The 27575-nt window shown below is 40.8% G+C and overlaps 1 protein-coding gene across 2 annotated transcripts in view; it reads left to right on the top strand.

Moving 5' to 3' along the window:
• Window positions 1-27575, top strand: part of CAMK4 (calcium/calmodulin dependent protein kinase IV) — a 131571-nt gene that overhangs the window by 79168 nt on the left and 24828 nt on the right. For both annotated transcript variants that reach the window (XM_056848511.1, XM_056848509.1), the window contains one exon: window positions 3991-4063. In XM_056848511.1, coding sequence (XP_056704489.1) covers window positions 3991-4063 — 73 coding nt within the window. The remainder of the gene's footprint in view (window positions 1-3990; window positions 4064-27575) is intronic.

Here is a 27575-nt window from a genome sequence, read left to right as displayed (position 1 = left end):
TTTCTTCTCTCCCATCTTGCCAAATTTTTGTATTCTTATCTTTGCCACAGTATTAATGTCTGTACCTTCCTGTGTTATATACTATTTCAAGCAAATGTTTAGTGTTACATGTAAACATAGAGTAAACATTTCATGGCTTTTGTCATGCAGTTTAGTGAAAATGGAAGTTTATACTAGCTAGCTCTGCCAATAAGTGCCCAGTTTGAATCTTGTGCTCTGTGAAGCCAACATTTTTTTAAAAATGTTCAAATGTATTTTATTGTTAACAAGGAAAAGTAGAAAGGGGAAAAACAGAAAAAGTATTTAAAAGGCAAATCTTTATTTTCTTCGTTTAAAGATGTTGACATCAGCACTTAAAATGACTGTGTTATTCCTCTACAGAATTGGCTATAATTTGGTAGCAGACTGCAGAAAATGCTTACTAGTACCAGTATTCCTTACTGTGTTACTAGATTCTACTCTTATTCAATGGGCTGGATTAGATCACCTTGATATCAAATTCCTATTGCCTTCACTGGCATATTTTATTACATAGCATGAAGCATTCAGACCTGCACATGCTCTTTGATTTTTCAAAGATTTTATGTTGGCTAAACAATAGATTGCCAGTAGTAGGCATGTGCATGCATCGCTTGACTGTAAGGTCATTTAAAATATCTCTAAATAGTTTAAAAATTACAAGCCCTTGGAAAATTTTCTGCAAAATTTACAAAAGTAGCGTTTGCAAATACAGTAAGTAGGCCATTTAAAAATGAGATACTTTGTCTTTCCAAACATTGAGCATCAGCACTAAAATGCAGGTCTAGTTACTTGTTCTCCAAACTCAGCCCCTCCCCCGGGTTTGCAGAAAAATCTGAAAACTGTAAAAAAAATTACATAGAAGAAGAAGAGTTGGTCTTTATATGCCAACTTCCCTTCCTCTCCCACAACAGACACCTTGTGAGGTAGGTGAGGCTAAGAGAGTTCAGAGAGAGCTGTGACCAGCCCAAGGTCACCTAGCAGGCTTCATGTGTAGGAGTGGGGAAACCAACCTGGTTCACCAGATTGGAGTCTGCTGTTCATGAGGAGGAGTGGGAAATCAAACCCAGTTCTCTAGGTTAGAGTTCACCGTTCCTAACCACTACACCACACTGGTTAACCCCCCCCCCAAAAAAACAAGAGTGTTGCCCGTTCACGTGCAGTGAATTCTCATACATTCTCTGTTGGCGCCTGGAACATGTGTTGGTGAAGGGACTTGTGGGGTCATGGGGCAGCAGTGACAGTGGGGAGCAGGCTGGGCTCAGTGATGAGAAGGCTGGGCTGGGCAGCTGTGGAGGCCACCTGGCTTCGATGAAGGCTCCAGTGATGTGGAGGGGGGGAGGCTGGCCCAGCGGTCAGCAGGCCAGCAGCCATAGTGGGCCCAGCAGCCATGGAGGGCCACCTGGCTTTGGTGGCAGCTCCATCAACGTTGAGGGGAGAGGAGGCCTGGCACCAAGGAGGCCAGCAGCCACAGAGGGCCTCCTGGGTTCAGCGGTGGTGGCAGTTCCGGCAATCTTGGGGGGAGGGAAACATACTCAGCAGCACAGAAGCACACAGCTGCAGAGGACCACCTGGCTTTGGCGGCGGCTCCTGCAATAGTGGGAAAGAGACAGACCCAGCAGCAAGGAGGCTGGAAGCTACAGTGGGCCTGGTAGCCATGGAGGCTACCTAGCTTTGGCAGTGGCTCCAGCAGTGGTGGGGGAGAGGCTGGCCCAGCTGCGAGTGGGGTGTGTGTGTTTGTACTGCGAGTCATGCATCGATGGAGGAGGTAAGTGTGTTGTTTTGGGGTGGGTAGGGAGAGACAACAGTAGGCAGAGCAACGCAGTGGGAGATAGGTAGGGAGAGCAGCAAGGGTGGGGCGTTGAGTGGAGTGGAGTGCCATGGGTGGGGGGTAGGCAGAGCAACGCAGGTGGGAGGGAGGTAGGGAGAGCAGTGATGGTGGGGCATTGAGTGCAGTGCCAGGGGCAGGTAGGCAGGGATTTTCCTGTGAGTTTCTCATGCTTCCCCGCTTGTAACATATCGAATTGCATATTTTCAGTTTTAGGGAACATGTGGAACGTGGTTTAATTAAAGAACAAGATCCTTTATGGGCCATGTAGAATTTTTTTCTCTCTGTTTCAAAACTGAGGAGGGGAAGGATGAGTAATTGCTTAATCTTTCTGCCTTGCTAATATATTGTGGACATCAATAAATCTAGATAATGTATAACTTTGTAAAAAAGAAAGACAAAAAAGTAACAGGTTATTAATAAATGCCCCAGACCTGTTCCTTTTTTAAATTTTAGCCCATGACATGATTCACGGTGTTCTCTGTCCCTTCTTTCTTTGTCCCTCTTTCCCCATATGCACAGTATTCTCAAGTTCTGCTGAAATACTACCAATCATCCAGTACTATTTTTCTGGTTTGACCAGTTAGATGGTGTTCTGGAAGGTGCCAGGATCTGAAAAACCAATATAGATTGAGCAAACCCCCACAAAGATATTTTTTGCTATTGACTTCTGACCTGCCAGGCTCCATCTTTAGTCTTTCCTGCTTATCTTCTGGCACCACATAAGGAGTCAGCATTTCTTCAATCAAAAGGTGGCAACTTTTCTGTACTATGAAAAGTTCTGTACTGAGCTAATTTAAGATGCTATTTCTTTGGGATAAATGAAGAAATAAATCAAGTATATAGGAAAGTATTGTCGAAGGCTTTCACGGTCAGAGTTCATTGGTTCTTGTAGGTTATCCGGGTTATCCGGGCTGTGTAACCATGGTCTTGGAATTTTCTTTCCTGACGTTTTGCCAGCAGCTGTGGCAGGCATCTTCAGAGTAGTAACACTGAAGGACAGTGTCTCTCAGTGTCAAGAAACGTCAGGAAAGAAAATTCCAAGACCACGGTTATATAGGAAAGGTTTGCTTATTATGTCTGTTCTTGAATTCATGCATGCTTCTAAATACATTAGCTTTACTATTTGCTTTACTAATTCAGAAACATGTCGTGATAAATTATTGTGCTGTATCTTCACTGTGTTGTAGTTATTTCACTGTGTTGTGGTCTTTTTGCATGGAGTCCAAAGATTTTAGAATTCATCTTAATCTGTACTGTGAAGTCATTTTAGTTTATGAAGTAATCTTTCTACAACCATTCAACATCACTGAGTAATCTGAAAACCAAACTATTTTCTGTCTTGAGATAAGATTCTTTATTTCTGCAGTCCTCAAAACCCTGATTCTGGAGCAGGCCCATTGATTTTAATGGAACTGTTCCAGAGTAAAAGGTATGAAGTCTTCCTTTTAATTATCATCCTATGAATTGGTGCTCTATGTAAACAATGCAAATGCCTGCTCTTGTGCTGAAATGCGTCCCAAGACCTCATGTGTATTTCTCACATTTTAGCTATTGCCAGTACAGGATGAAAAGTATCCGTGAAATCCAAATAGTCTATAAGACTGGTCACCTACATTATGGAGTCCCGCCATCCAGATGGCATGAACTTACTGTAACTCTCTTTTACTTCTTGCTAGCATGGTTAGGCTTCATCCTCTATCCCTACTCAGGCCTACATCTCATTGGTGGAAATGGGTTTATCCCTAGCAAAGTATATAGAGATGATGTGCCTATCATCTGGTGCCAGAGTCAGTACAGTACAGTTTATTAAAACGGTCCGTGACCAGTAAAATATGCCAGTCAATAATAGGTGCATTTCTTGTGGCAGCTTTGATTTTAATATTTGTTAGCAGAAGTGGATTTCATTTTTACTGCACATGTGTTGATATATTAAAGGAATCTTTTTATTTTAGCTGAGAATCCTTCGTTATAGGCAGTAACTATTTTTAGTTATGAGTGTGGCACTTCTTATTCTATAGGAGACATTGTAAGAGGTGCTGATTTGATTTCTTTGGGGTTAGTTTTTAATGAGACATTGAAGCAGGATTGTGTGTTCTTATTTAATCCTTGCATTTAAGCTGTATCTTCTGTTTTCTTGATAGGATTGTGGAAAAGGGATATTACAGTGAGCGAGATGCCGCTGATGCTGTGAAACAAATCCTGGAGGCAGTTGCAGTAAGTATTGATTAGTAGTGCACATTCAGCTTAGAACAATGGTTCATTTATTTGGGATGATTTAGGTCATTAGTATACACACAAATGTGACAATAGCTTGCCTCCAGTTATGGGACTGGTTTCTTTTAATTGTTCTTTTAAAACAGTGCTGTCTATGAGAAAAAGTGCCCTTGTTTATGGCAACATTATCTTTCACCCTATATACCTAAGTGATGGCTGCAGCCCAATTCCTAAAACCTGGTCATTTTTACTTTGGGTCAGAAGTAAGAGGGAATTTTGGCACTAGCAATTTGAGCTGCTTTGAGTCTGGTAAAGCACGTTAGTATAATTTGTTCAGAATAAATACGTAGACAAAAAGGATTATTCTTTTGCCTATACAACATATGGACAATTGAAATTTGTTGATCTTCCTGATTCATCACTGGCAAAAGTTCAGCTGTTGGTTGGCAGTGTTTTTGCTAATGGTTGGCCAAAGTACAGCAAAGTATGAACATGTTGTAAAATGACTCTTGAGACCCTTGTTCTGCCACTGAGAATAAGGGATTTATACTGCTGGTGTTGGTCTCAAGTTACTAGACTTCCATGAGTTTGCCTCTTTCCAGCCCTTAACCTACTCAATCTTCTTTCTCACTTCTTACAGCTGCCACCAGCAGACCAATTCTTAGAGATTTAGTCCAGCCGGAAGTTCTGCACTTTGGCTCCATTCACCTTCTGTCTCTTAAAAGACCTTAATACCACTTCTGCGTCTCCCTGTCTCTCCGAATTGCTATAGAGGGGACTGCTCTCTGATGTGAGCTCTCTAGGAAAGTAGGGCTTAACAGCTGCCCCCCCACACACACACTTTTGGTAAGTGTGGACTGATTTGGCCTTGAAAACAACCAATTGAACAGCATAAGATCACACAATACTATCACATCTGAGCACAGGAAAAGCAAATTCGATTAAACAGATCTTTTTGTCCCTTCACTTATCCCTGTGATCTTTAAAGACAGAGATAAATTTGACTTATTGGTTCCTTGCTTGTTCAGATTAAAATCTTCCCAATTACATTCTTCACATGGCAAGTCATTTCTCATCAGGTCATATGCCGGGGGATCTTTTCTCTTTTTGATGGTTACTTCTCAACTCCCCTCTCAAAGCATGGCTGTCCCTGAACTCCCTAAACCATGGCTTCCACCCTTATAAGGGGAGAGCATCTTGTTCTCTGAACATCTTATGTTTTCTAAAGGAATGCAGGCTAGTACTGAGGTGGATAACTTTAGGAATTGTGTTTTATATGTCTGGAGTGAGAAACGTGAAAACCTTTCTTCACCGCCACTGCTGATTTCAGTTATCAGATGGATGAGAATTTCAGCAGAAACTTCCCTGTTGATTTTAGCAGATGTAAGCATAAGCATTGCTTTTATTTTTCTTGGGAGCGTTGTTTTTCTTTTTCTTGGGAGAGGCAATCTATGTGGTATGTTTTTCGATAATGTGACATTATTGATGAATATCTCATTTGAAATGAGTCTTTCATTGAACAGTTTTTTTCATTAATGAGATGATAACACCGATATAGTCATGGTAAAGTTACCGAAACCTTCTCTTTCTTGCCAAAATACATTTGACTTTGTATAAAATATCTGGATATGTATAAATCCCACACAGCAGTAAACTGGCCAATATCTGCAGCTACAGAACTGTAACAGCAGCATTAATTATGCATTGGAGCTAAGGGAAGTAGATGGATTTCCTGCATGGCTTTAACTGCACCTTACGAGAACAAGAGTAGGAAGTTTAAAGAAGGGTCCATGGAGGAGCTGCTGACCAGGGGAACATATTTCCAGTTAATCCCAGGAAGGGCAGGTTGAAATTATCTGCCCAGTCCTGCTTTCTACTGCAGATATGTCAAAATCTGATTTCTAGAATTACAGGCAAGGTGTCGTGACTAAGAATGCTTGAGCGCCCATGAGTGAAGCTAACATCCTGCTTGCCAGTCTTGAGCAGAGAGCAAACTGTTTGGATATATCTAAAGGAATTTGCATATTTCCATTTGTCTGATTGTGCTGCTTTCTCACACAAATACAGTGCTCTTTCACAGCAGCTGCTCCCCACCCTTTTCTTCTGCCACAACCTCCAATTTTAAAAGGCACATAGTTTTTTAAAAATCCCATTTGAGATTTTTGAATTGAGGCATACTACCTAATATTGCAATCATTTCTCAAATAGATGCCCCAACTGCACAGGCACAAAAAGCAGGCAGTTTTGCCAATATTGGTCATTTAAAAGATTCCGTTGCTGGGTACCCAAGGTTGGGTGAAAAGAAAATATATATAAGTCTATGTATAAATACTGAAAGTATAATTTATTAGAAGCACTATGTAAAATTTAAAATTATTTAAAAACATTAAAATAGCACAATGGCATATCCTGAGGTTGATAACTGTAACCACATACCAAACGCGTTTCGGCCTATGGGGCCTTCATCAGTGGTTAATTAAAACCCGTTCTTAAGCCTGCACACATTTACAGAAATACATTAATGAATACAAATACAAACAGTTCAAACCCAACCAGGCATGTGTATATGTTGTCTGAAAAGACAGAAAAATAATGGGTTAGTTACCATCTTTTTGAGAGCCCATTATATAAGTCTTGAAAGAGATGTTTGAAAAATACTTACAAATTCTATTCCTAATTACTCAAACATCTGGTATAATAGGTTCTTGTTGTAATACTATAAAACATAATTATACAGATTGGAATCTTCAATTCATCATTAATCTAACTGGAATGATTACTTAGCTATGAATATTAAATATATCAATGTATAAACACATACCTGGTTAGTATAAGTCTCTCATATACTATGTGTGCAGGTATCAACCTAGTAAAGCAGTGTCAAACTGGTGATCCTATTCCACTCTAAATAGTATTTTTAGCTGATTCCTTCTCATTGATAGAGGTATCAGCAAAAGAGTGTTCAGTGACTTCCCAAGGGTCTCCTGAATTTTGGACCCTATGACATCCCAGGCTCCTCACCTCTAGCAGAGTTTTGATCATAACATTGTCAGAATCAACAGTGTAGATGTCATGGGTATCTGTAGGACACTGAAGAAGGTTTAATCACTAAGGAACAGTAGTTTTTGTCAACATACTGTTTAAGTCTTGTGGATATTACTAATAATCCCCTTTGCCTTTGAATCTTGAGTGAATTTAAGTCTGTGATCAAAATGTCTATGTGTATTTCAGTTTAAATTAGGTTATAACATATAGTTTAGCAGAAGAAACATTCATTTGTAATTATATAACATTAAAATTTGTTAACTCCAAGATTGTGCCGGCGTAGGCCAAGGGCTGGGCGGTGCCCGCAGTCCTCAGACATGCGGGAGGTATCTAGCCCCTTTCGGAGCAGGCGACAAAGATTATGCTGTCTACTGAGGTCAGAAGTCGGAGGCGTCATCAAAGCAGGCAGGAGTCAATGGCCGGAGAGAACAATCATGAGCAGTAGCGGGAACAGAGAAAAACTGCACGGTTGCTGCCGCAAAGTGAAAGCACGCCTGCACTGCCTTTACCAGTCAGTGCACTTCCATGCTAGGCTTCATCCTGAAACGACTCAGCACCAGTTCTCTGTCTGCTTAGCCTCTCCAAGCGAGCACTTCTCCTTCTACCTTGAAGAACCACATGCTGCCGAGTCCTGATACGCCTATCAGGTTCAGGTGAGCTTGGAGGGCTGCCATTCTCAGCTTCCACTGCAGGGGTTGGGGGAAGAGTAGCTTCTCTCTGCCCTTGTTCCATCTCTCTGCCTAGCTGTGGTTCCTGCTGAGTTGTTTCAGGCTCCTGTGCTACTGGCTGCAATGGAGTACTGAGGGCCCAGAGGCAACCTGTTCCTCCACTTCAGCTTCAGAGTCCTCCAAGTCCTCAGCTCCCAAGGCAAGGCCCATGACAATGATAGTAAAACAAATTATCTGAAATTGACTTGGATCCTAACATTGCCACCCTAAGCAGGTCTACTCAGGTCATTTATGCATGGTTGTTTATACATGGGTGCTTTCACTCAGTTCGCCCCCGGTCTGTCTCGGTTGTTCTTTGGAGTTATGCATGAGTTTTTCGTCCATTAGAGATGACCTCATGGTCAGCCATCCCAAATTCCAGGACTTCCTATTCCTCTAACTACTCAACTCTTCCATCTCCCTGGAGATCAGCCCAGGTGAAATCACCATGCATAAGGCAAAGCATGGGACACAGAAGCTTGGGCAAGTGATGTTTCTTTCACAGAAAGCACTACAGCCAATTACAAGGCAGTGTGTCAAGGGGTGGGGATTCAAATGCTTCCTGCTTTCTCTGAGTTCTTTCTGAGCAGAAGAAAGGATTTAAAAAAATCAGGCTTTGGTTTCTCCCCCCTACCACTCCTTTTAGATATCTCAATTTTGTTTTTAAAATGTTTTTTAATATGGCACTTGGGTTTCCGCAGGGGTGGGGGGTTTTTCTTACAGTTAGCATTACAGCCAATTACAAAGCAACATTTCAAGGGGCGGGGACTCAAATGCTTCTTGATTTGAGCTTGAAGACTGCTGGTGCATAGATTTGCAACAGGAAAGTGTGGGTCCAGTGAGCAACAAACCTCAGGTAAAACTCCCATGCATAAACGACCTCAGAATCATACTCTGATCTATTCAACGAGAATTAATTAGAGAAAGAATTGTGCTGTAAGTTGCTGTTCCATCGGCATAGCAGCAATTCTGCTGACATGAAGGCATTTCTGTTAATGGAGGAGTGGGAGGGTAATTTCTGATAAATGCCCTGTGTAGACCCCCCACTTTGCCCTCCATTGATGCTGGAGATACACTGACGTACCAGAACACATTGTCAGAAGGGGCACAAAAGACGACAGTGGGAGGTGAGGAAATTGCCTTCCTATTTAAGATCCAAATCATAGTAGAAGATAGCCTTGAGAAGGCTCAGAGCTGGCCAAAGATCTAGAATCTATCCAGTTAACTAAAAATTGCGAGGCCTTGCATCTCATTTTAATTCCATTGCCTTGGTTATATTACAAATGTCAGGTCATGAAGTGCTAGCATATTATGTTCTGTTCCGTAGGAACTGAGGAATTACAGAACTAATTGATCTGTTGCTCTTTCAATGAAGTTCATTAGAATCCAGTTCATGATATGCTGGTTAAAATATGATGATTCATACCCAACATAGTTAACTGATATATGAAAGAGAGAGAGAGAGAGTGAAAGAGAGAGAGAGAGAGAGAGAGAGAGAGAGAGAGAGAGAGAGAGAGAGAGAGAGAGAGAGAGAGTATGTTTGTTTGTTGACCTTCTGCTCTAAGCTTTCTCTGCCCTGCCACCAGTGTCCAGTTAATGAGGGGGTACTACCTCTGCCTACTCCCCCCTCTCAGCTCTTTGGTGCCTGCCTGCCTGCCTTTTCTCACTACTGGCATTGGCTGCCTTTGCTACCTTGTTCTTGGCATTCACTGATGCCAGACCCTTCCCTGGCAGTGTATCTTGGGGGTTGCAATCCCCAAGGTGGTGGCTGAAATTTTGTGACATAGTGTTGTAAGATCTCATTTGTCTTTAACCTTGTGGGTTTTTTTAAATCCCTGTTGACTTTTTTAAAAGTTTTCAGATTTTTCTGCAAACCTCAGAATAGCCTCTAGGTGCACATGGCCCTGTTTTTTGATGGGCACTCTGAGATAGGGCTGTTGGGGAAAAAATTCGGTAAAATTCGGATTTGGCAAAATTTGGCCTGTTTTTATTTGGGAAATGAGGTGCATTAGCTATGCATATGCTAATTACTATGCAAACAGGAACAAAGGTGCAGGCGAGTGGGGGGTACGGCTCGGCTCAACCCCAAACAAACGACCCAAGGAGGAGGCGCGGGTGCCGAGTGGAGGGAGACTTACGCCTCACCGCCACACTGAGTCAACTCCAGACTCGGGACGGGACGGGAGTTTTTATACTCTTCTCCTGGCCAATTCAAAAGGGAGAATCCTACTCTGATTGGCCAGAAGAAGACCCAGCTTGGCCACCTATTGGCCACTGGTGTTTGGTTGTCTCTCCTGAAAGGCAAGTTTGCTTGCCTTCCAGAAGAGAGCTCGCTCTTCGTTTCTTTTCAGGAAGGCGCCGCGGGAGAATGCCGATTCTGGGATGCCGAATTTGCCCGAATTTATTCGGCATCCGCCCAAACTCGCTGAATTTGGCTTGTCGTTTTCCCGCCTTTTTTACTTTGGCTCTATTTTAACTGGAAACCCCCGAATCGGGGAAAATTCGGCTGTTTTTCAGTTCAGATGGAACCGAATCGACAGCCTACTCTGAGACCATGTTCAAAATCCAGTATTATGTGGGAAAAGTGGTACACCTTTAAATATTATTATTCAAATTAAATTATTATTACATTCAATTAGTTAAATTAAATCAGATATTCAGGCATCCTTCCTGTTGCCAAAATCTGACCTGTAATTTTCTGTTGTTTAGAAAACACATATGAATATAATAGAAAGCATAACATTACTCTCTAATCTACCTTTAGAACAAAGCATATATGATCATGGATGGTGACTTATATTCTGTTGTTTGTTTCTATTAAGATCCCATTTTAAAACTGATAAATGAAGGAAAATATGAAAAGAGAAAACACATTCATCAGCCTAGAGCACCAAGCTAGAACTGCAAGAACTTTGTCTTCTAATACTGGTTTTAAATCTATTTCAAAAATTGAGCAATTATTCAGTGTCCATTCAGAAATTGGACTTTTGACAGTGTTTATTTTATGAAATATGGAGTATTATGATCATTTATTTATTGTCTGGAGTAAATTTTGTTTTGTTATGCCCTGCAGGGCAGGTAAGCAGTCCTTGGCTATATAACAAAGAATGGATAGAAATGTTGGGTGATTAAGGATATATCTTTTACAGTGTTCATATTAATTTTGTAGGAATAATTATAATTGTGTTCCTTTGAATGGTAATAATGTGTGGGTATTTCATGCAAAATTTATGGCTGAAGTTTTAAATGAATTAAATACCTGAATTATGCTATCTGGTATCTGCAAACCTGATCAGGAGGTGGCCATATGTCAGCTATGGAGTATGTGCTTTACAGGTTCCTGGTACCTACAGCTAATGCAGCTTGCCAGCCATAGTAAACAGGAGGAGACTACATGGACCATAGGTTAGCTCAATACCAGACAGCCTCCCATAAACTTGCAGATGTTAAATTGGAGCTGAAACAAATATTTCAAATGTTAAATTTTCTAATTTCACTGTTCAAATTTTGAACGAGAAGTTCTGAATTCACAATGTGACACGAAAGTGTAATCTTAAAATCTTAAAAGTGTAATTTTAAAATCTTCAAAAAGTAGCGTTGGCAACAGAAGGATGCCTAAACTTATTTGAATTTGATTTGAATTCATATACTGTTCACTTGTTCGTATTTCTTGACTGTTTTGTTTTTTGTAGATTTCAAATATATAATCTCATAATCTCTCAAACATCAATTGCTATTTTTTGTGAGCTCTCAAGTGCAGTCCAGGGTACATTCTCTGTTTCAGTGGATGACAAATAAGACTCAATGATGCCTTGAGTAAACTGAATAGGTAGGCTTCCTAGCACATGCCCCCAAATTCTCTGTAGTGAATTGGGTTCCTGAGCAGAGATGATGATTTAGTGAAAGTGGATTTAAAAACTTCTTATTGAATCTTATTGAATCTAGAGCCTGGATTTCTACCATTAAGTTCTAGCTGCGATTACACTTTCGTGCTCCCTCAAATAGCCTTATAGCTGGTTTGGTTGCAGATCCTTATGTTTCCAAATGGTCCCAATTCACAGAAAGGAAAATCAACTCTTTTGGCATTGATATAGAGGCGTTGGCAAATTCTGGGGAAGCTCATATTCTTCAGATGATCACAGGGAAAATTTGGGACATGGAATTGCAGATAATAAATGCTGGAGCGAACAAGATCTGCTCACCTACCTTTTTTGGCCTCTCTTTTCCAAAAAGATACCCCTCCATTCAGGTATCTTAGTGCTTAATTGCCTGATTTGGTGGGGGAACACTGTGTCTTTCCCTCGGCTGCTCTTGTCTTCATTTCTATTTATAGATTCACAGTTTTATTGGTAAAATGAATATGCTAGACAAAAAAAATTAACAGGCTTGTGTCCTGGGTGTGATTCTCTGCTTTGTTTGTTAAAATGCTATTGTGGCTCAGTTAAAAACTAATCACTGAGATGGGGGGGGGACACAGCTGGGCAGATTTCCCCCCCCCACACACACACACACACACACACCCTCTTAAAGGCATGAAACCCTTTTTTCAATTTGCAAGTGATTGCTGATGCATTGAGCTAGCCTGAAACACATTGTTTGGGGGGTTGTTTCCAGATTCATCTCTGCTTTGGATGTAAAATGACCACATGGTTAATTACAAATGCAAGAATCCCTCTACAGAGCTGGTGGGGCTGGTGTTGTATTTCAAAGAACACACTACAGTCAATTACAAAGCAGCGTTGTCAGGGGGGAGGGACTCAGAAGCAACATATTTTGCAGGGGATGAATAATTGAGGGCAAGGTACTCCAGGAAGATCTTCGGGGCAAAATGACCCATGAATAACCATTTTTAGAATTCGGATCAGAAAGCTGAGCGGCACATCCAACACAAATTTCCCCTGCATAAACGGCCATAGAGTGTGATAAACTGGTACCTGAAGAAAATTTTGTTTCAAATACACTGCCTAATGTATTTTGACCAAATGTCTTCCTGTGGTTGAGTGTACATATCAATAAATGCAAAATCAAATCAGTGTAAAAATGCTAAACATGATATTTGATTAAAAAAATTCCTCTATGCTAATCCAACTGACTCTCAGTAATACATGCAGAGTCAAATGCCTTCATACAGATTGGCATTTTGTTTACCTCTTGAATGCTCAATGGTGAGTGATCAGAATATCGTTTAACTCAATTCAGACTGTATTAAGAGAGGCAGTAAGGGGAGTGGGTTTCATTTGGTGGTTCACCTCCTCTTTTCTGGTCTGATTTAGCTGTCCACCACTACAGCCAGGTTCAAAGTGTTAGTATCTTCATATTATCAGTACCGTAGCATCCTGTACCAGACTGTTATTGATTGAGGAGGCTCGATGTGTCTCACGACACACACACAGTTTTATTTCTTCTTACTGATTTTAATAACCTTTACTCATTTTCACTCATTTTCTGCTTGGGTTTTTCTGCTTATATTCATATGTATATACCTCAATAATGGTATACCCTTCTTTTCATCCTCTCTGTGGCTGTGAGTTTCCAAGTATCAAGATGGCTTCTCATTCATCAAGCACTCTCTCGCCGTCTCCCTGGCAAATCCTTTCTCCAGCATATTCTTTGTGTGCTGGCATTTGTCAGCCTCCCTAGACCTGTTTTCCTTTTATTTTTTTATCCATGGGATTAAGGAAGAAAGGTCAACGATAACATGTTGAAAATCAGTGCAGCTGCATTTAAAGACATTGGAAGGTCAGTTTAGCAGGGGCACACACCTCATTTAGGGGCCAGGGGCAGAAGGAGTTGAGCACAGCAAAAAGATTAGAAAAAACGGGGACGTAGAAGGCTAGAAGAGCCAGGGTGCAGGAGGAAGGCGGGGAATATATGGACAAACATAGGGGTAAATGTAGGGATAAAGGGGAGGATATACTATATTGGGCCCTGACCTGGATGACCCAGGCTAGCCTGATCTCATCAGATCTCAGAAGCTAAGCAGGGTCAGCCCTGGTTAGTATTTGGATTGGAGACCACCAAGGAATACCAGTGTTGCTGTGCAGAGGAAGGCACTGGCAAACCACCTCTGTTAGTCTTTTGCCATGAAAACCCCAAGAAGGGGTCGCCATAAGTCGGCTGTGACTTGATGGCACTTTACACACACACACACACACTATATTGGAGGTGAAGGACCAGGTCAACCAAGGAATGAGGTTGAGATAAATGTCTAACAGGGAGAAGGAGAAACTAAGTTCTATTGATTGAAAAGGGTAACTGTTAAAATAAGCTGAACTTCACATTCTGATTTCAAATAAATTGCCAAATTTTTGGCTCTGATTCATTCTTATTTGTCAAGATCTAGTCCAAAATAGCTGCCTAGCCACTAAAACTACAATTCTGTCAGTGCTGCAATATAACTGTGCTTAGGAATACGAAGCTCTCTTATATTTAATCAGCCTGCTGGTCCAACTAGCTCAGTGTTATCTACTGTGGTTGGCTGTGATTCCACAGGATTTCAGACAAAAAAAGTCTCTCAAATGCCTGCTACCTGAGAGCCTTCATCTGAAGATGTGAGCATTTGAACATATGCTTCAACACCGAGCCACAGCCTGTTACTCAGCTCAAATGAGCTGGGGGAGGTAGAATTGGTAGCAGTTACATATGTGATGACAGAAGGCTTATTAGAATGGCCAGTGCTATCACTGCCATGGAACTGGCTCTTAAAAGAGATCTAGCCTGATTTTGGTTATATTTTTCCAAGCATTTAACCACCTAAATCCTAGTCATTTTTGGTCATCACCTGCAGTTCTCTGATGTAGTAGGGAATTGCATGGGCTGTGGATATGGTAGAGGTTCTGCTCCAGGCTCTTCCCATGCAACCCATTCACCCCTGCCCACTCAAGATTATCCTGGCTCAGGGTGGATGCTTCAACAACCCATATGCACTAAACTATGCATAAACATAGAGACAATGGGGTTATGACCATTTCTGTTGGTTATAAGAGAATTACTGATATTCATTGAAGCCCCCCCTGGAAATGTGGGCAACCCATCCAACAATAAAAGTTGGCTGTGGCCCTGCCGCATAGAAACACAGTAACAAAGGTATTTCTGTAACTCTGAAAATTCAGTATTGCTTATGTAGCAGGTATTCTTAAGTGGGTCTTCATGCCTTAACTGTAGACACGCAAGGCTGAACCTCAGAATCCGTTAACTACATCCTGCTTCAGGTGGCATTGTGGTTGAGTTTAGATATGAGGCAGCATCAAATCAATTTAAATGAACATCCTCTATAACTGCAAATACTGTTGCTTCCTCAGGAAGTCTTTCATCTGTGAAAGCAAAGATTGCAGTTCTAAAATCTTTCAAGTTTAATACACTTGACTTAGTAAAATCTATATCAAAAAGAGATTTCATATTTTCAAAACGAGCTATTCAACTCGTTTTCAATTTATTAAAGACTACATATTTTAAATTTCTCTTTCCTTTCTCTTGACCTTTTCTTTTTTTTTTAGTACTTTTAGCAATTTGCAGATATTGTATACAGAATAAACTAAAGCTTGACATCTACATAAAGAGTAGGAAATCACTGAAAATTGATGATGTATGTTAATTTCCTGCAGGGATTTAAAAAATATTCAGCACCATTTCATATGTATTTTAAACCTTCAGATGCGTATATTAGTCTGCAAAAGTGAAAGTGCAACAGGGTGGAGGAAATTGCGGAAGTATTTTTGTGTGCATGTGTACGCACTCCTTGTAACTTAAAAGAGGGTCCTCGATCATCTGGATTTTACTTCCCAAATACAAATCAGAAATATGTGCTTAACCAAAAATTATGGCTGAATTTCTTTATGAAATATTGAATACACAATAGCAAAGCACACATGCAATATACTTAGAAGTGCTTTACATCATCTAGGTTAAATCCAACTAACTTAAGTGTAAGCCTGAATCGTCCTGGCTAGACCAAGAACTTGGAAGCTAAGCGGGGTTAATCATGGTTGCTATTTGGATGGGAGACCACCAAGGAAGACCAAGGCTACTATGCAAAGGAAGGCAAAGGCAAACCACACTTCTGCTCATCTCTTGCTTTGGGTAACCCCTGAGGAGTCACCATAAGTCAGTTGTGAATTGATGGCACTTAATTGATTATAACTAATGTTGTGTTTAAGTCTTTGTCATTGCAAGTAACAGGACTTAAGCTTAACTGTGGCTGAATAATGTTCCTCCTTGTGAGAGATTCCACTCCCCATGTTACCCGAGTTAGATGGTCTCTGCTTTTGTTGGGGGGAATTAGTACTGGAGACAGAGCTTGTAGCAAGAGAGGGTAACTTGGGTATCTTTTAACCTTTGTATACTGGGATAGTCCCGTGGAAAGACTCCCAATAAAGAGGTGATTGCTCAAACAAATGATTTTATTACGGAATAATAATATTAAGCACCACTATAAACACACACACACACAATTCATACAAGAGCTATGGAAAAATAAGGGTGGAAGGGGGGGAGAGATAGATTTAGGGGATGGGTGATATTTACCAACCTAAGAGAGCGACATCTGGTTAAAGCAGTGCTGTAGAAGGAGGAATGGCCAGGATTTCTGGAGGTAAAGATAGCAAGTGACCCTACACGCAAGTAGGGGGTGTATGATTGGATCCAAGACACACACATGCACACACAATGAATAGCCCAGGATTCATATTTATACCTAAAAATGGGTCCTCCTGAGGCAGTATGAGGTAACTGGCAGGTAAGTCAGGGACAAAGAAATGATTGCTTTTCTGGGGTCCAGACAAAAGGGAAGAAGAGGCTTGATGAGTCACTAGGATGCCCAAGAATACCTGAATGACTCTCCTGGATATCAGTTGTTTGTTGTGATATTTGCAAGTAGGAATCTTCGATGAGATTTCAGGGTACAACAGAATGCTTGGGGCATTCTCCTGAACGCTGAGTGATTGCGAGGATGGGTGTAGATAGTGCAATCAGTAGTCGGCTTGGAGTGCTAATTGAATCATTTTAGGGTGAAACAGCAGAGATTAGCTAGTCCCATTGTCCAGCCAGGCACTCACCAGGCCATGGGAAAATGCACAGCTGCCGACCGCCTTCCTGCCTAAATCATGCACATAAAATGGATTCTGAACTTCTCAGAGAGGTATCCATTTTATGTGGAGCAGTGTCTTGCTCTTATGCCAGTTTTGAGCCCTTGTGCCTGTAATGACACCCCATTAATGGAGGAGGGGTCCCACTGCTCACATCCAAGCTGTTAATAACTTTTTGGTCTGAGCCTCATGCACCCTTTCCCTTCTGCCCATCCTTGTTAAGCGCAGGATGGATCATGTACACTTACCACTGCCACCACTCTGGTAACAGGAGCTGTTAACCTGGAAGATCCCAAAGTACCCTTCTTTTCCCGTTGACTCTCCTGGCAATGCCTCCTTTATCATGAGACTTCTGTTGCCCAAAGAAGCAGGCAAATTTGATAGGTGTAAACACCCCAACAGGGTTTACATTTTATTGAATAGATAGCCTGGAGTACAGCACAGCAAAAGATGCAGAAGCTCCTGGTAACCAGCATAAAAGAGAGCAGTGCAAAAGTCATTGAAAACTCTCATAATAATCATTACAAAAGCTGGTGGTAGATTTGCACAAAAGCAAAGGCGCAAAGCAGTTGATTGGTTTGCACAGTGCAGAGGCCCTCCAGTTACCCTGAATGGATTTCAAAGACTTGCTCAACAAAAAAAGAAAGAAAGAAGGAGGCTTGACTGAGTCAAGCAGGTAAAAAGAACCAGGCCAAGTAAAACAAAAAGTACTCCCTAGTCCAACTATTTCCATAACATAGATCTGTATCATGGAGCCTGACTTCAGATCTGGCTGGCATAGCTGCAAAAGAGTACATTCCATGGACAGCTGCTGCTGCTGAATGAATCCAGGAATACTTTATAACTGCTCAGGACTTTGAGACATCTTTATGACCATGATATTTTTTGACAACTTTATTTATGGCTTAAATATAACATCTCCTCATTTAAGAGGGACACACACATGGGGGTTAGTTGCTTATTTGTATGGAAGCATAAAACATATGAGGAAGTTTTGCAGAAGACGTAGCTACAGTCATAAAGATTTTTAGAAAGTTATGTACATTTGTAGCCTGGAATTGTGATTGTTTTGACCACTGAAGAAAGCCATTTGGCCGAAACGCAATGGTCAAAGTCTAATTCTGTGATTGTATGTCAATTTGTGTTGCATGTTTACATGAATGATGTTGATTTGGTAGGCTATTGCAGGGCCTTATCTATGTTAGTGATTTTAGCCAGTACATATTTTGTACTGGTATAACCTTTACATTGTATAATGTTTGGCCTTGAATGTTGATTTTTTTTCTTGTCCTTTGGGTACTTAATTCCAGGAAATGCACACCTGAGCTCTATAGTTCAGAGCTTTCTAGATTTTGGCAAAGTGTTCTCCCCTTGCCAGTAATTGGGTGCACTGGGCAATGGCATCTGGTTTCTCCTGCTGATGTTGGCAAGGGGTGCTTGGATTTTACCTGGGATTAAAAAAAAATGATTAACACCCCTTCCCAAAGGAGAGAGATCTCCATTAGCCACATGGTCTCTGATTCTGAGGCAAGATGCCAGCCAGGACGGTGTAAGTACCTAGGAAGCTTGCTAAAGTAATAAAAAGATATAAAAAGTTAGGAAACCCAGAAAAAATAAGAAAAAATCATAATAGATCCATGGGATCTATGAGACCATGAGATTCATTACAGCAACTCTCCAGATTTGGTTTTGCAAATCTATAGGGAATTCTCAAGCAAGGTGTAACTTTTATTACTTTAGGCACAGAGATAATGTCTCCCCCCCCTCCCCAAGAGTTCCAGCTGTCATTGTTGCCCATGGTATACTTCTCCCCCTATTCTATTATTTCTGGACCATCAGGTGTGTCAGGCTTCAAAAACCTACAGAATCTGTTTGGCCAAAAATGATTGTGGGACAGATTATCAGTTGGTCTGTCATCCATATTCAGCCTAAAATGGTAACAAATGGTAAAATAAAAAACCTTCATTGTTCAGAAGCGTAACCTTAACCTTAGAGGGTACTTAACTCACAAAGAAGCAGAAAGAAATACTAATAGCAATCTATCCTTGCATTCGAAGGATTGTCAGATCAATCTTCAGGACCATTTCCCCATGATAATTTTAAAACGCCTAGTAAAGCTCATCCTCTCACTTGCTTCTGAACATGAACTGAATGATAAATGAAACATCACAACTGTTCAGTGGTCCATGTAAGGCAACACTAACATTAATTTTACGTGTTCAAGTCTAGGTATTCTGTCATATAAAATGACATGTAGTTCATGGGCATCACAAACATCAGAATTTGTAGAGGTGAATTGCATAAATAATGGTGAAAAGAAAACCGACTTAACCAGTAAATGACTCAAAATGTCAAAGAAAGTACAGCAAGCAGAAAGGCACACAAGAAAGAAGTTTCAGTGATCTAGACAAATTCCAAATCTGAACAACCTTGAGGGACAAAGAATTAGGAGTCATGTGATCATATCTCTGGAAAAGGCTAACAGCTGCTAAATGGAACTCCGGTTTAGATTGGTGCCATGCGTATGTTTTTTGGAGGGCGGGAGGAGTTTAAACCTGACTTAGTTTTGCCATTCAAAGCTGATCACTATAATTTGACCAAGTTGTTAATCCTGGAGAGGAAAAAAGATGAGCACCTTTTTTGCTGGTCCTTTTTTCCTTTCAAGGGCTAGGAACAGCACAGGAAAGGACAGTTTCACTTGGTGGAACTGTGAAGGTGGAACCACACCCATGTGCTCGCTACTGTTGAACAGTTGCAAGCAGCAGGGCTTTTGAGGGAGTCATGAAAGCTGCATGGTAGCAAGTCTCCTGGATTTTAGATTTTTCTGAAAACCTGGGGCTCAGGTTTGTAGAAAGATCTGTCTTGTCTGTTTATGGCTATAATCTCTAGATTTAATTATCCACACATGGAGCTATGTTGAGAATTACATATAGTGATAGGCAAAGTATTAAAAACTAAGTCAACCATAGTGTTTGAACAATGTAAACGTTTGTTAAAATGTTACTGCAGAGTGAATGGGCTGCATGTGGTGTCTCGCCTTTCTTGATATGCTGTCTATTTTTTCTTCACCTACAGTCAGTCACGGCTCAAACTGTTTTAAATCACAGTCTATTTTAAACATGACATCGTTACAAATTTTATTTACACATTGGCAAGCTGTCTCACTATTGTTGGATTCTGTGCTGTTACGCAGTGCAGCAGGTCAAGATTGTGTGTGTGTGATATTACAGAGTAATTAGATCAATAGCTACTGTTTTTGAAATGACACAGTCACGGGAAGTACAATTTTGAAGAAACTGCCTTGATAGCTTTACTGACAACAAGAGCCATATTCTCTAGGTATACATGGTCTGCCTCCTTTCATGTGACTTGTTCCTTGGGTCAGTTCTCAGTAAAAAGCCTACAGGCTGTTTTTCCCCTCGCTCTCTCCGTGTATATTCCATGATTACTACTTGCCCTTTAGCTGTTACATATTTTCAGCTGTTTGAATTGTAAAGGCAAATGGAAAACAGTATAGTATGCTGAGGTGAAGTTTCCTTGTTTTTCTGACCATGTTTTAGAGCACGTGAGGAATGCAAGACTCAGCCCCAGGGTAATAGAGTTTGCATTACATCTTCCCACAGAGTCGCGACAGCCCTTCATTTATTTGTTTTTCATCTGGGTTGGCTCCCAAAGCAGCTTAATATTGCAATCGATTGCAGTGTTTAATTAAAGACTGTTGCACAGTTTCATTGTGCTTATTTTTTCCTCCTGCACAGTTAAGCAGTCTCCCCCAGATAATTTATCAGCTGGCAGAACGCTGGGTACTGGGATTGTCAGCTGGTGGACATGATGCTGGGGGGAAGCATCCCAGATGTTAGTTCTCCACTCTCATCTCCACCTTCCCCCTTGCTCATTGCTTCTAATAACTGGACCCTATAGTGTTGCTGCCTACTGATAAGAGTTTCAGCTCTGAAATTGTGTGCCCCATCAAAAAATAAACTGAAAGCGCAGGTGACCTTTTCTGGAGGAACTCAGTAAATATTAAGACTTGGGGGAGTTCAGTGTTTCTGTGAATGATTTGAGCTGCAGCAGGAGGGGGAAACATGGAAGTCATGCTCTGCAAATGGAGGTCCCTTCTGTTGGTGGAAGTCTCTGGTGACCCTAAGCCAAAGATTTATAGCATTGCTGTAATAGTAAGCTCATTGTGTTAAAAGTATTTTCTTTCCAAGAATGTAGATTTTTTTTTCTGTGTTTCTACTATCAGTTTGAATGGTCTACCTGTGTGACTCTTATTTTTGGTTACTCCAAATGGAAGTTAGAAACTATTTTTTAAACATTCTCGCCAAGTTGTTCCTTTAAAATACATATCTGAAAACGAAACTGTCATTCTGCCATTCAAGCCTTAGAGGTCTAACTACATGTTACATAAGCCTGTTTGCATATTACAGTGAATACACATACCACCTACATATGTGTGTGTACACCTGCTTGTGAGGGGAAAACTCATTCTCCCCCAAATTCTATGGAAACCAGAGAGTTTGGGGGCAAGTGCTAGAGCATCCCCCGGTGCAATGCCGGCACTTCTGCATCATGCCCGAAGTGACGTCATTGCACAGGGGTGCAGATAGCCACCCTCTGTACCCACCTCCCAACTAGGGTTGCCAGGTGGGTGGGATTGGCGGGCAATCCACCCAGCTGCTCCAGAGTGGTGGCTGTGTGTGCATGCGTGCACACGTGATGACTGCACTTCTGGTTTTACTTCCAGAAGCGGGGTTTGAGTGTTAAATCTGCCTTGGCAATGTGATGCTTCCAGAAGTAAAACTAGAAGTGCCCATCACATGCACGTGCCCGCGCACACCCACGGCTTCCCCAGCCCCACCCCCTAAAACCTCCCGCTGATTGGAGAAGGGACCTGGCAACCCTACTCCCAACAGCTCCCACCAGTTGCCAGGAGGGACCTGGCAACCCTATGACAAACCCAAATATGCCATGAGGACTGTGTAATGTGTAGTTAAGCCCTAGGTTCAGCCTCTTAAACTGCATACATTGTAATTCATTGTGTTTATAATGATTTGATGATGACATCCTAATTTTTGCTTCAGAATTGCCTTCCCCAAAGTTTGAGTGGGGAAATAGAATCTTTATATCTTTTCAGCACAAGAACAATAGAACTGTGGCAAGAACAAGATAGCAAGATCTTTGTACTGTAAAAATATAATTGATTGATTGGTTGATTGGTTGATCGATATAGCCCTTTTCAGTATAAGTGTTCACAAAGCAGTTTACAATTTTTAAAAAATAAACCAATTAAATCATTCAAGGTGAAGAGAGCATTTCCTCTGCTGGAACTAGGCCCAGGCATGATGGAAGACAGCTGGCTGCCACCTCTCCTTCATCTGATTACCTCAGCAAAGAGTATCCTTACCATGATTTGCCAATGGAGAAGATTAGGTCAGCCAGGCTTCCTTTCCTTTGTGTATGACGATGTATGATGACATTGTTTGATAAGCTATGAAGTAGGAAGCCAGCAGCCAATAATGAAAGAAATTGCTTGTTCTCGAGGGGTTTTGCCCTTCAGTTACCATCACGCAGCAGGAACACCTTGGGAGCAAAGGAGGTTTGAAAAAGTGTGTTCGTATGAGTTAAATCAAAGAAGATAACCAGTGTCCAAAATAGAGAAGAGGCTATAAAAAGCCTTTGGCTGATTTATAAAAATAGTCCTTTGTGGTAGAAAAGTAATGGCTCTGCACAGGGTAGTGCTAAGGAAGTGACAAATAGCAATTTCCTTTAGGTACATTTCAAGAAAGAAATCCATTTGCCTAAAGGAAAAGGCTGAAACTTGGAACTCAGCTGCATCTCAGTGCCAGGAGGCAGAGATTATAGACACAGATGAAAGGGAACCTGTACTGGCAGTAAATTTTAGAAGAGAAGACCTAACACTGTCATGTCATGGGTCAAACTGAGGGGAGAAAGGGAGAAAAGGTCAGAGAGGGAAAGGAGCACAACGGAAAGAAAATGAGGCCAGAGCTAGATGAGGTTTTAAATGCAGAGAAGTCAAAAGAAGAGGGAAAAGAACTAGTGATTTTTCTAACAAAGTGGGTAAAGCTAGGACAGGTGGAAAGGAGGCATAGTCTTGTCTGATTGCGGAAGCTAAGCAGGGTCAGTACTTGGAAGAGAGACCACCAAGGAATACTGCAGAGGAAGGCAATGGCAAACCACCTCTGCTTCTCACTTGCCTTGAAAAACCCCTGCTGGGGTCTCCATAAGTCAGCTGCAACTTGACAGTGGTTCACACACAAATCTAGGACAGAATCCAAAACATAATTAAAGCTTAAAAAGAGCTGTTTCAGAGTAGAATAATGTGATTTGTCCAGAATTCAACTAGACCTGATGAACTGTGAACTCTTTCCAGTATCCCACACTTGTTTTTTTTTTTTTTTTAAGTACTCTTCCATAGCTTTTTAGTCAAAGCACAAAGTTTATTGTAAAGTTTTGCACAAGCAGCTTTCTGGAATAGCTTTAAGAACTCATGATGAGGGTGTATTCTGCTGGAGCAATTTGTTGGTGGAAAGAATAACAAACAAAGCTTTCATATTCATATAACTACTTTTATTATCTAGGGTAAGATATCATGACCACAGCTAATTTTGTCTTCTTAAAGTACTCTCCCAGACAAAAGAAAGAAATGGCTGGCCACAGTGGATATAAGAATGCTCATTATCTTTTCAAATAAATTTTAGCAAAGAATGTCAGTTTGAGGACAAATTGAACTGGCCATTCAAATTAGGAGCCATTGTTAGTGATAGAAAAATGTAATTGCTAAGCATATAAATTATTGCAATGTTTATAATAGCTTGCAGGAATTATAAATGAGCACTCTAACCCTGGTGCGAGCAATACTATACAAAGTTTTGAGTGACCATAATGTAGATTTATTAAGATAGTGTACTTTTACTATTTAATTAATCATATATATTTTATTTGTGTTTTATTAAATATCCCAGTCTTCATATCACCTATCACAGTTATAGGTTTGTTGGAAATCCAGATTAAGACTTTTTCTTGTATTTGTATTCTAGGCTCATATCTTAACTACTTAGAATTCTAGCCTTGTAGCCCTGAGACATAAAAAGGACTTTAATAAGGCTGTCGATTTTCTAACACTTGGTGTGATGTGAATTGTTCTCTTGCATTCAGAAATCACCTAGCATTATCAGCACAAAACGCGTAATTTTGTTTGTGTGTCTTTTCACATTTTTTTCATAGAAGCAGTTTGCATATATAATAGAGAGTCGGTAGCTTCCATTTTCAGTCATCCTTCTTATAAAGGAGGATAAGCAGTCCTTAGTTTGCATTCCAATCCTAAATGGATTATTGGGATGTAACTTCCATTGAAATAAGTGCCATTTAATTCCTACTAATGTGTTTAGTATTTGGGTTTCAAGACTGGTAAATTAATTTTCTAGCTGAAATGTTTTCCTGTTCTGATCGTTGAAATGCACAGCATGCTCACATTTTGTTCATATTCATAAGATAAAAAGGAGGAGAGAAAAATGGTGTAAGCTGCTTTAAGTCCCTAGTAAGGAGAAAGGCAGGGTATAAATGTGGTAGGTAGGTAGGTAGGTAGGTAGGTAGGTAGTAGGTAGGTAGATAGATAGATAGATAGATAGATAGATAGATAGATAGATAGATAGATAGATAGATAGATAGATAGATAGAGTTTCATAACGGTTCATATTGCATAGTAAATGCAAGAAATACTTCTTTGTAATGTAGTAAAGTGAGCGACCATTGAAAAGTCACTGATACATACAATGCAAGAGAAAAGAAAATTTATCATGCTCAGTTTTCCTCAGAAGTTAGGAAAGTAGAAACAGCATAGCTTAGTGGTAAGATTGTTGTACTTTAAATAGCATAGTTCTGAGTTTGAATCCCTGCTTAACCCGAAACTTACTGAGGGGCAATCTACCTGACACTGAGTTCTGTGAATTAGATCATAAGCGTTTTTCTTTTGAAAAGTAGGGCCCCTAACAGATTGGGACCATAGTACAGGGCGTATAGCCTTTTTCCTCTCATCATTTCCCTCAATATTTAATGTCCCACAGAGCTGCTATTTGCTCCACTGATACAAATGTACAGGTCCTGATTGGTACCTGTATAAGGGCCTGCATGTTTACACAATTTGTCAAATTGTAGGTGTTTCCAGTTAGGAAAATGGAATATGAGGAAGGCTTACCTTTCCTCCCCCGATCATGGCCCTGATCTAAATCAGGCCCCCTGTGCCTACCTTTTAAAAGGAAGTACACTTACGGCCCATTCCTGAGGTTGGGGGCTGAATGGGCTTAGGAGGTGCTGGGACCCCTATGCCAGAGTTCGTGCCATTTGCACCATCTAAACTGGCATGGACACCGGCGTTGGGGCACTTATGCCGGTCCTCTTGGACTGCTGCGGCAGCGCAGGCCTTGGATACTGGCTCGGTCTCCCACCAGCATCCTGCCGGAACAAATCCTTGCGGCGGCATCCTGGGAGGCGTTCCAGGGGGCGGAGCTGCCAGATGGCAGCTTCCTAACCCCTTTCAGCCCAGGAACGTCCCCTAAGCAACAGCAGTGCTGCACCACCTTTGTTGTTGGCACAGCCTTGCTGTTTTCAATGGGGCTTTCCCCCCCTTTTCCAATTTTTTTCTTTAAAAAAAGTCCTTTCCCCCCCTTGCTGCAGCGGCAAAACCTCTTTGGAGGTGCCGCAGTGCTGCCACGGCTGTGCCGTCCCTGGCCGCCGCAGCTCTCAGGAATGGGATATTAGGAGCTCATGCATGGATATGACAGGGTCTGATGTAGTTTGGCTCTGAGTAACCATAAGCCAATCATGTACATGAACTCATGATGCTGCCTTATACTATCCCTGTTCACATGCTACAGTGAACGCACTTACCTCCTGCATGCACATAGATGTATTTGATTGTAAGAAATAGCCAAGATGTTCTCAAATGGGGCCCAGTAGCTGAGTAAATGTGGGGTTTGTACCACACATTCAGCTCTATGTGCATCGAATGCAACAAAGAATGAGTCAGCACACATATTTTTTAAAGATCAACTGTATATTGTACACTGATTATATTGTTTGCTGTAACTTATGAACAGTGCTACTAAATCCAACCACTGATCTATAATGATCAGTATTGTCCATTCTGATTGATCATCAGGATCAGGGAGAGATCTTTCAAATCATCTTCTACCTCATCCCTCTCTAACTGGAGATGCTGGGGATTAAACTTGGGACCTTCTTTGTGGAACGTAGATATGTTATCATTGAGCAGCCTGACCCTAACCTATCTGATATGGTTGTTCTCAGGAAACCAAATAAAATCAAAAACCTTTATTACGCATTTGTTATAAATTGCATAACCAGACCACACATCAAGAAATAACACAAATAAACAAGCATAGGCTTTAAAGAAGGAAATTATCCTAAGTTATTGACAATCAATTCTCATAGCCTCATGGCAGCTAGGAGGTACCTAGCTACTTGATTAATGATATGAGGGTGCCGGTCAGATAGAAGGGATAAAACTGACCACTTACCAGAGTGGCCTTTAAACTTGCATAAAAGAGGGCTGATTTAAAAATTCCTCAACTCAGTATAAAAACAGTAACGCAAAACATGAGTTAAAAAATTAGGAGCTCTAGCTCTAAGGGGCAGAGTCTTTCCTGATGAGGAGTTCTGAAGAATCTGCCGTAAAGGATTGTTGAAGGCAAAACATTGAACCTTGTGAGCATAAAAGCTCTGCAGATTTGCAGAGATTTGTGGTACAAGAAATAAGCAGCTGGAGTCCCATAATCAGGCACGATGCCACCCAAAATTGGGGAACATGTCCTATTAGCTAATGAGTACAGAGTTTGTCTCTCAATATCCAGCTATCTCTGGCAAAACAATCTAGAAGCTTGTTGTTTCTCCAACATGAAAAGCAAGTCAAGTGAAATGCCAATTGAAAATTTTCCACCAAATTAGACACAACCAATTGCTTGAAAAAGAGTTAGATAGCATAGATATATATTCAGATATAAAGTGGAGGCACAGCCAACATATCAAGGTCTGAAGGCTCATGTTTCTAAGAGACTCAACCAGTCTCTAAATACATGGTTTCATATTCTACACAATTTAGAACAACCAAAATGTGATGCAAAAAGGAAGTGTGGATCTTCTCAACAACCTGATTAAATGTGCTTACAAAATTAAAAGTGTTACTTTACAATAACACAAAGTTACCTATTATTCAGTTACATAGGATTTAAAAAACCACATAAAATGTGGATCTGTTCTCATGTACCTAACTGTGGCATATCAGAATGAATTTTTTTTCATGCTATAGCCCATTGGAAAGGGAAAAGAATGAGCTACAATTGTCAAATATACTTTGGGTAACTATCTGGACTAGGTAAAGCACCATATGCCACAAACCTTATAAAAATGTAGAAAAAATTACTTTTTCTTTGATTTATGCCTTATATCACAAAACAGTAAAGGATAGAGGCATTATTAGTATTAATTATTTGTAGGGGAATTTATTAGATTTCAAACAAGGGCTTTAAAATTTGAAATTGGTCACTTGGTTCACAAATTGTACCTCAGTTTGGGAAAAGGAGAAAAAATTGGCTTCTGCCATCCTGATGACATCATAAAAAGCTTAAGCTATCAATC

The sequence above is a fragment of the Euleptes europaea genome, chromosome 4, assembly GCF_029931775.1.
Source record: "Euleptes europaea isolate rEulEur1 chromosome 4, rEulEur1.hap1, whole genome shotgun sequence".
Taxonomy (NCBI): Eukaryota; Metazoa; Chordata; class Lepidosauria; order Squamata; family Sphaerodactylidae; genus Euleptes; species Euleptes europaea.
The sequence above is the reverse complement of the archived record's forward strand: the minus strand, read 5'-3'. Positions and strand labels throughout refer to the sequence as shown.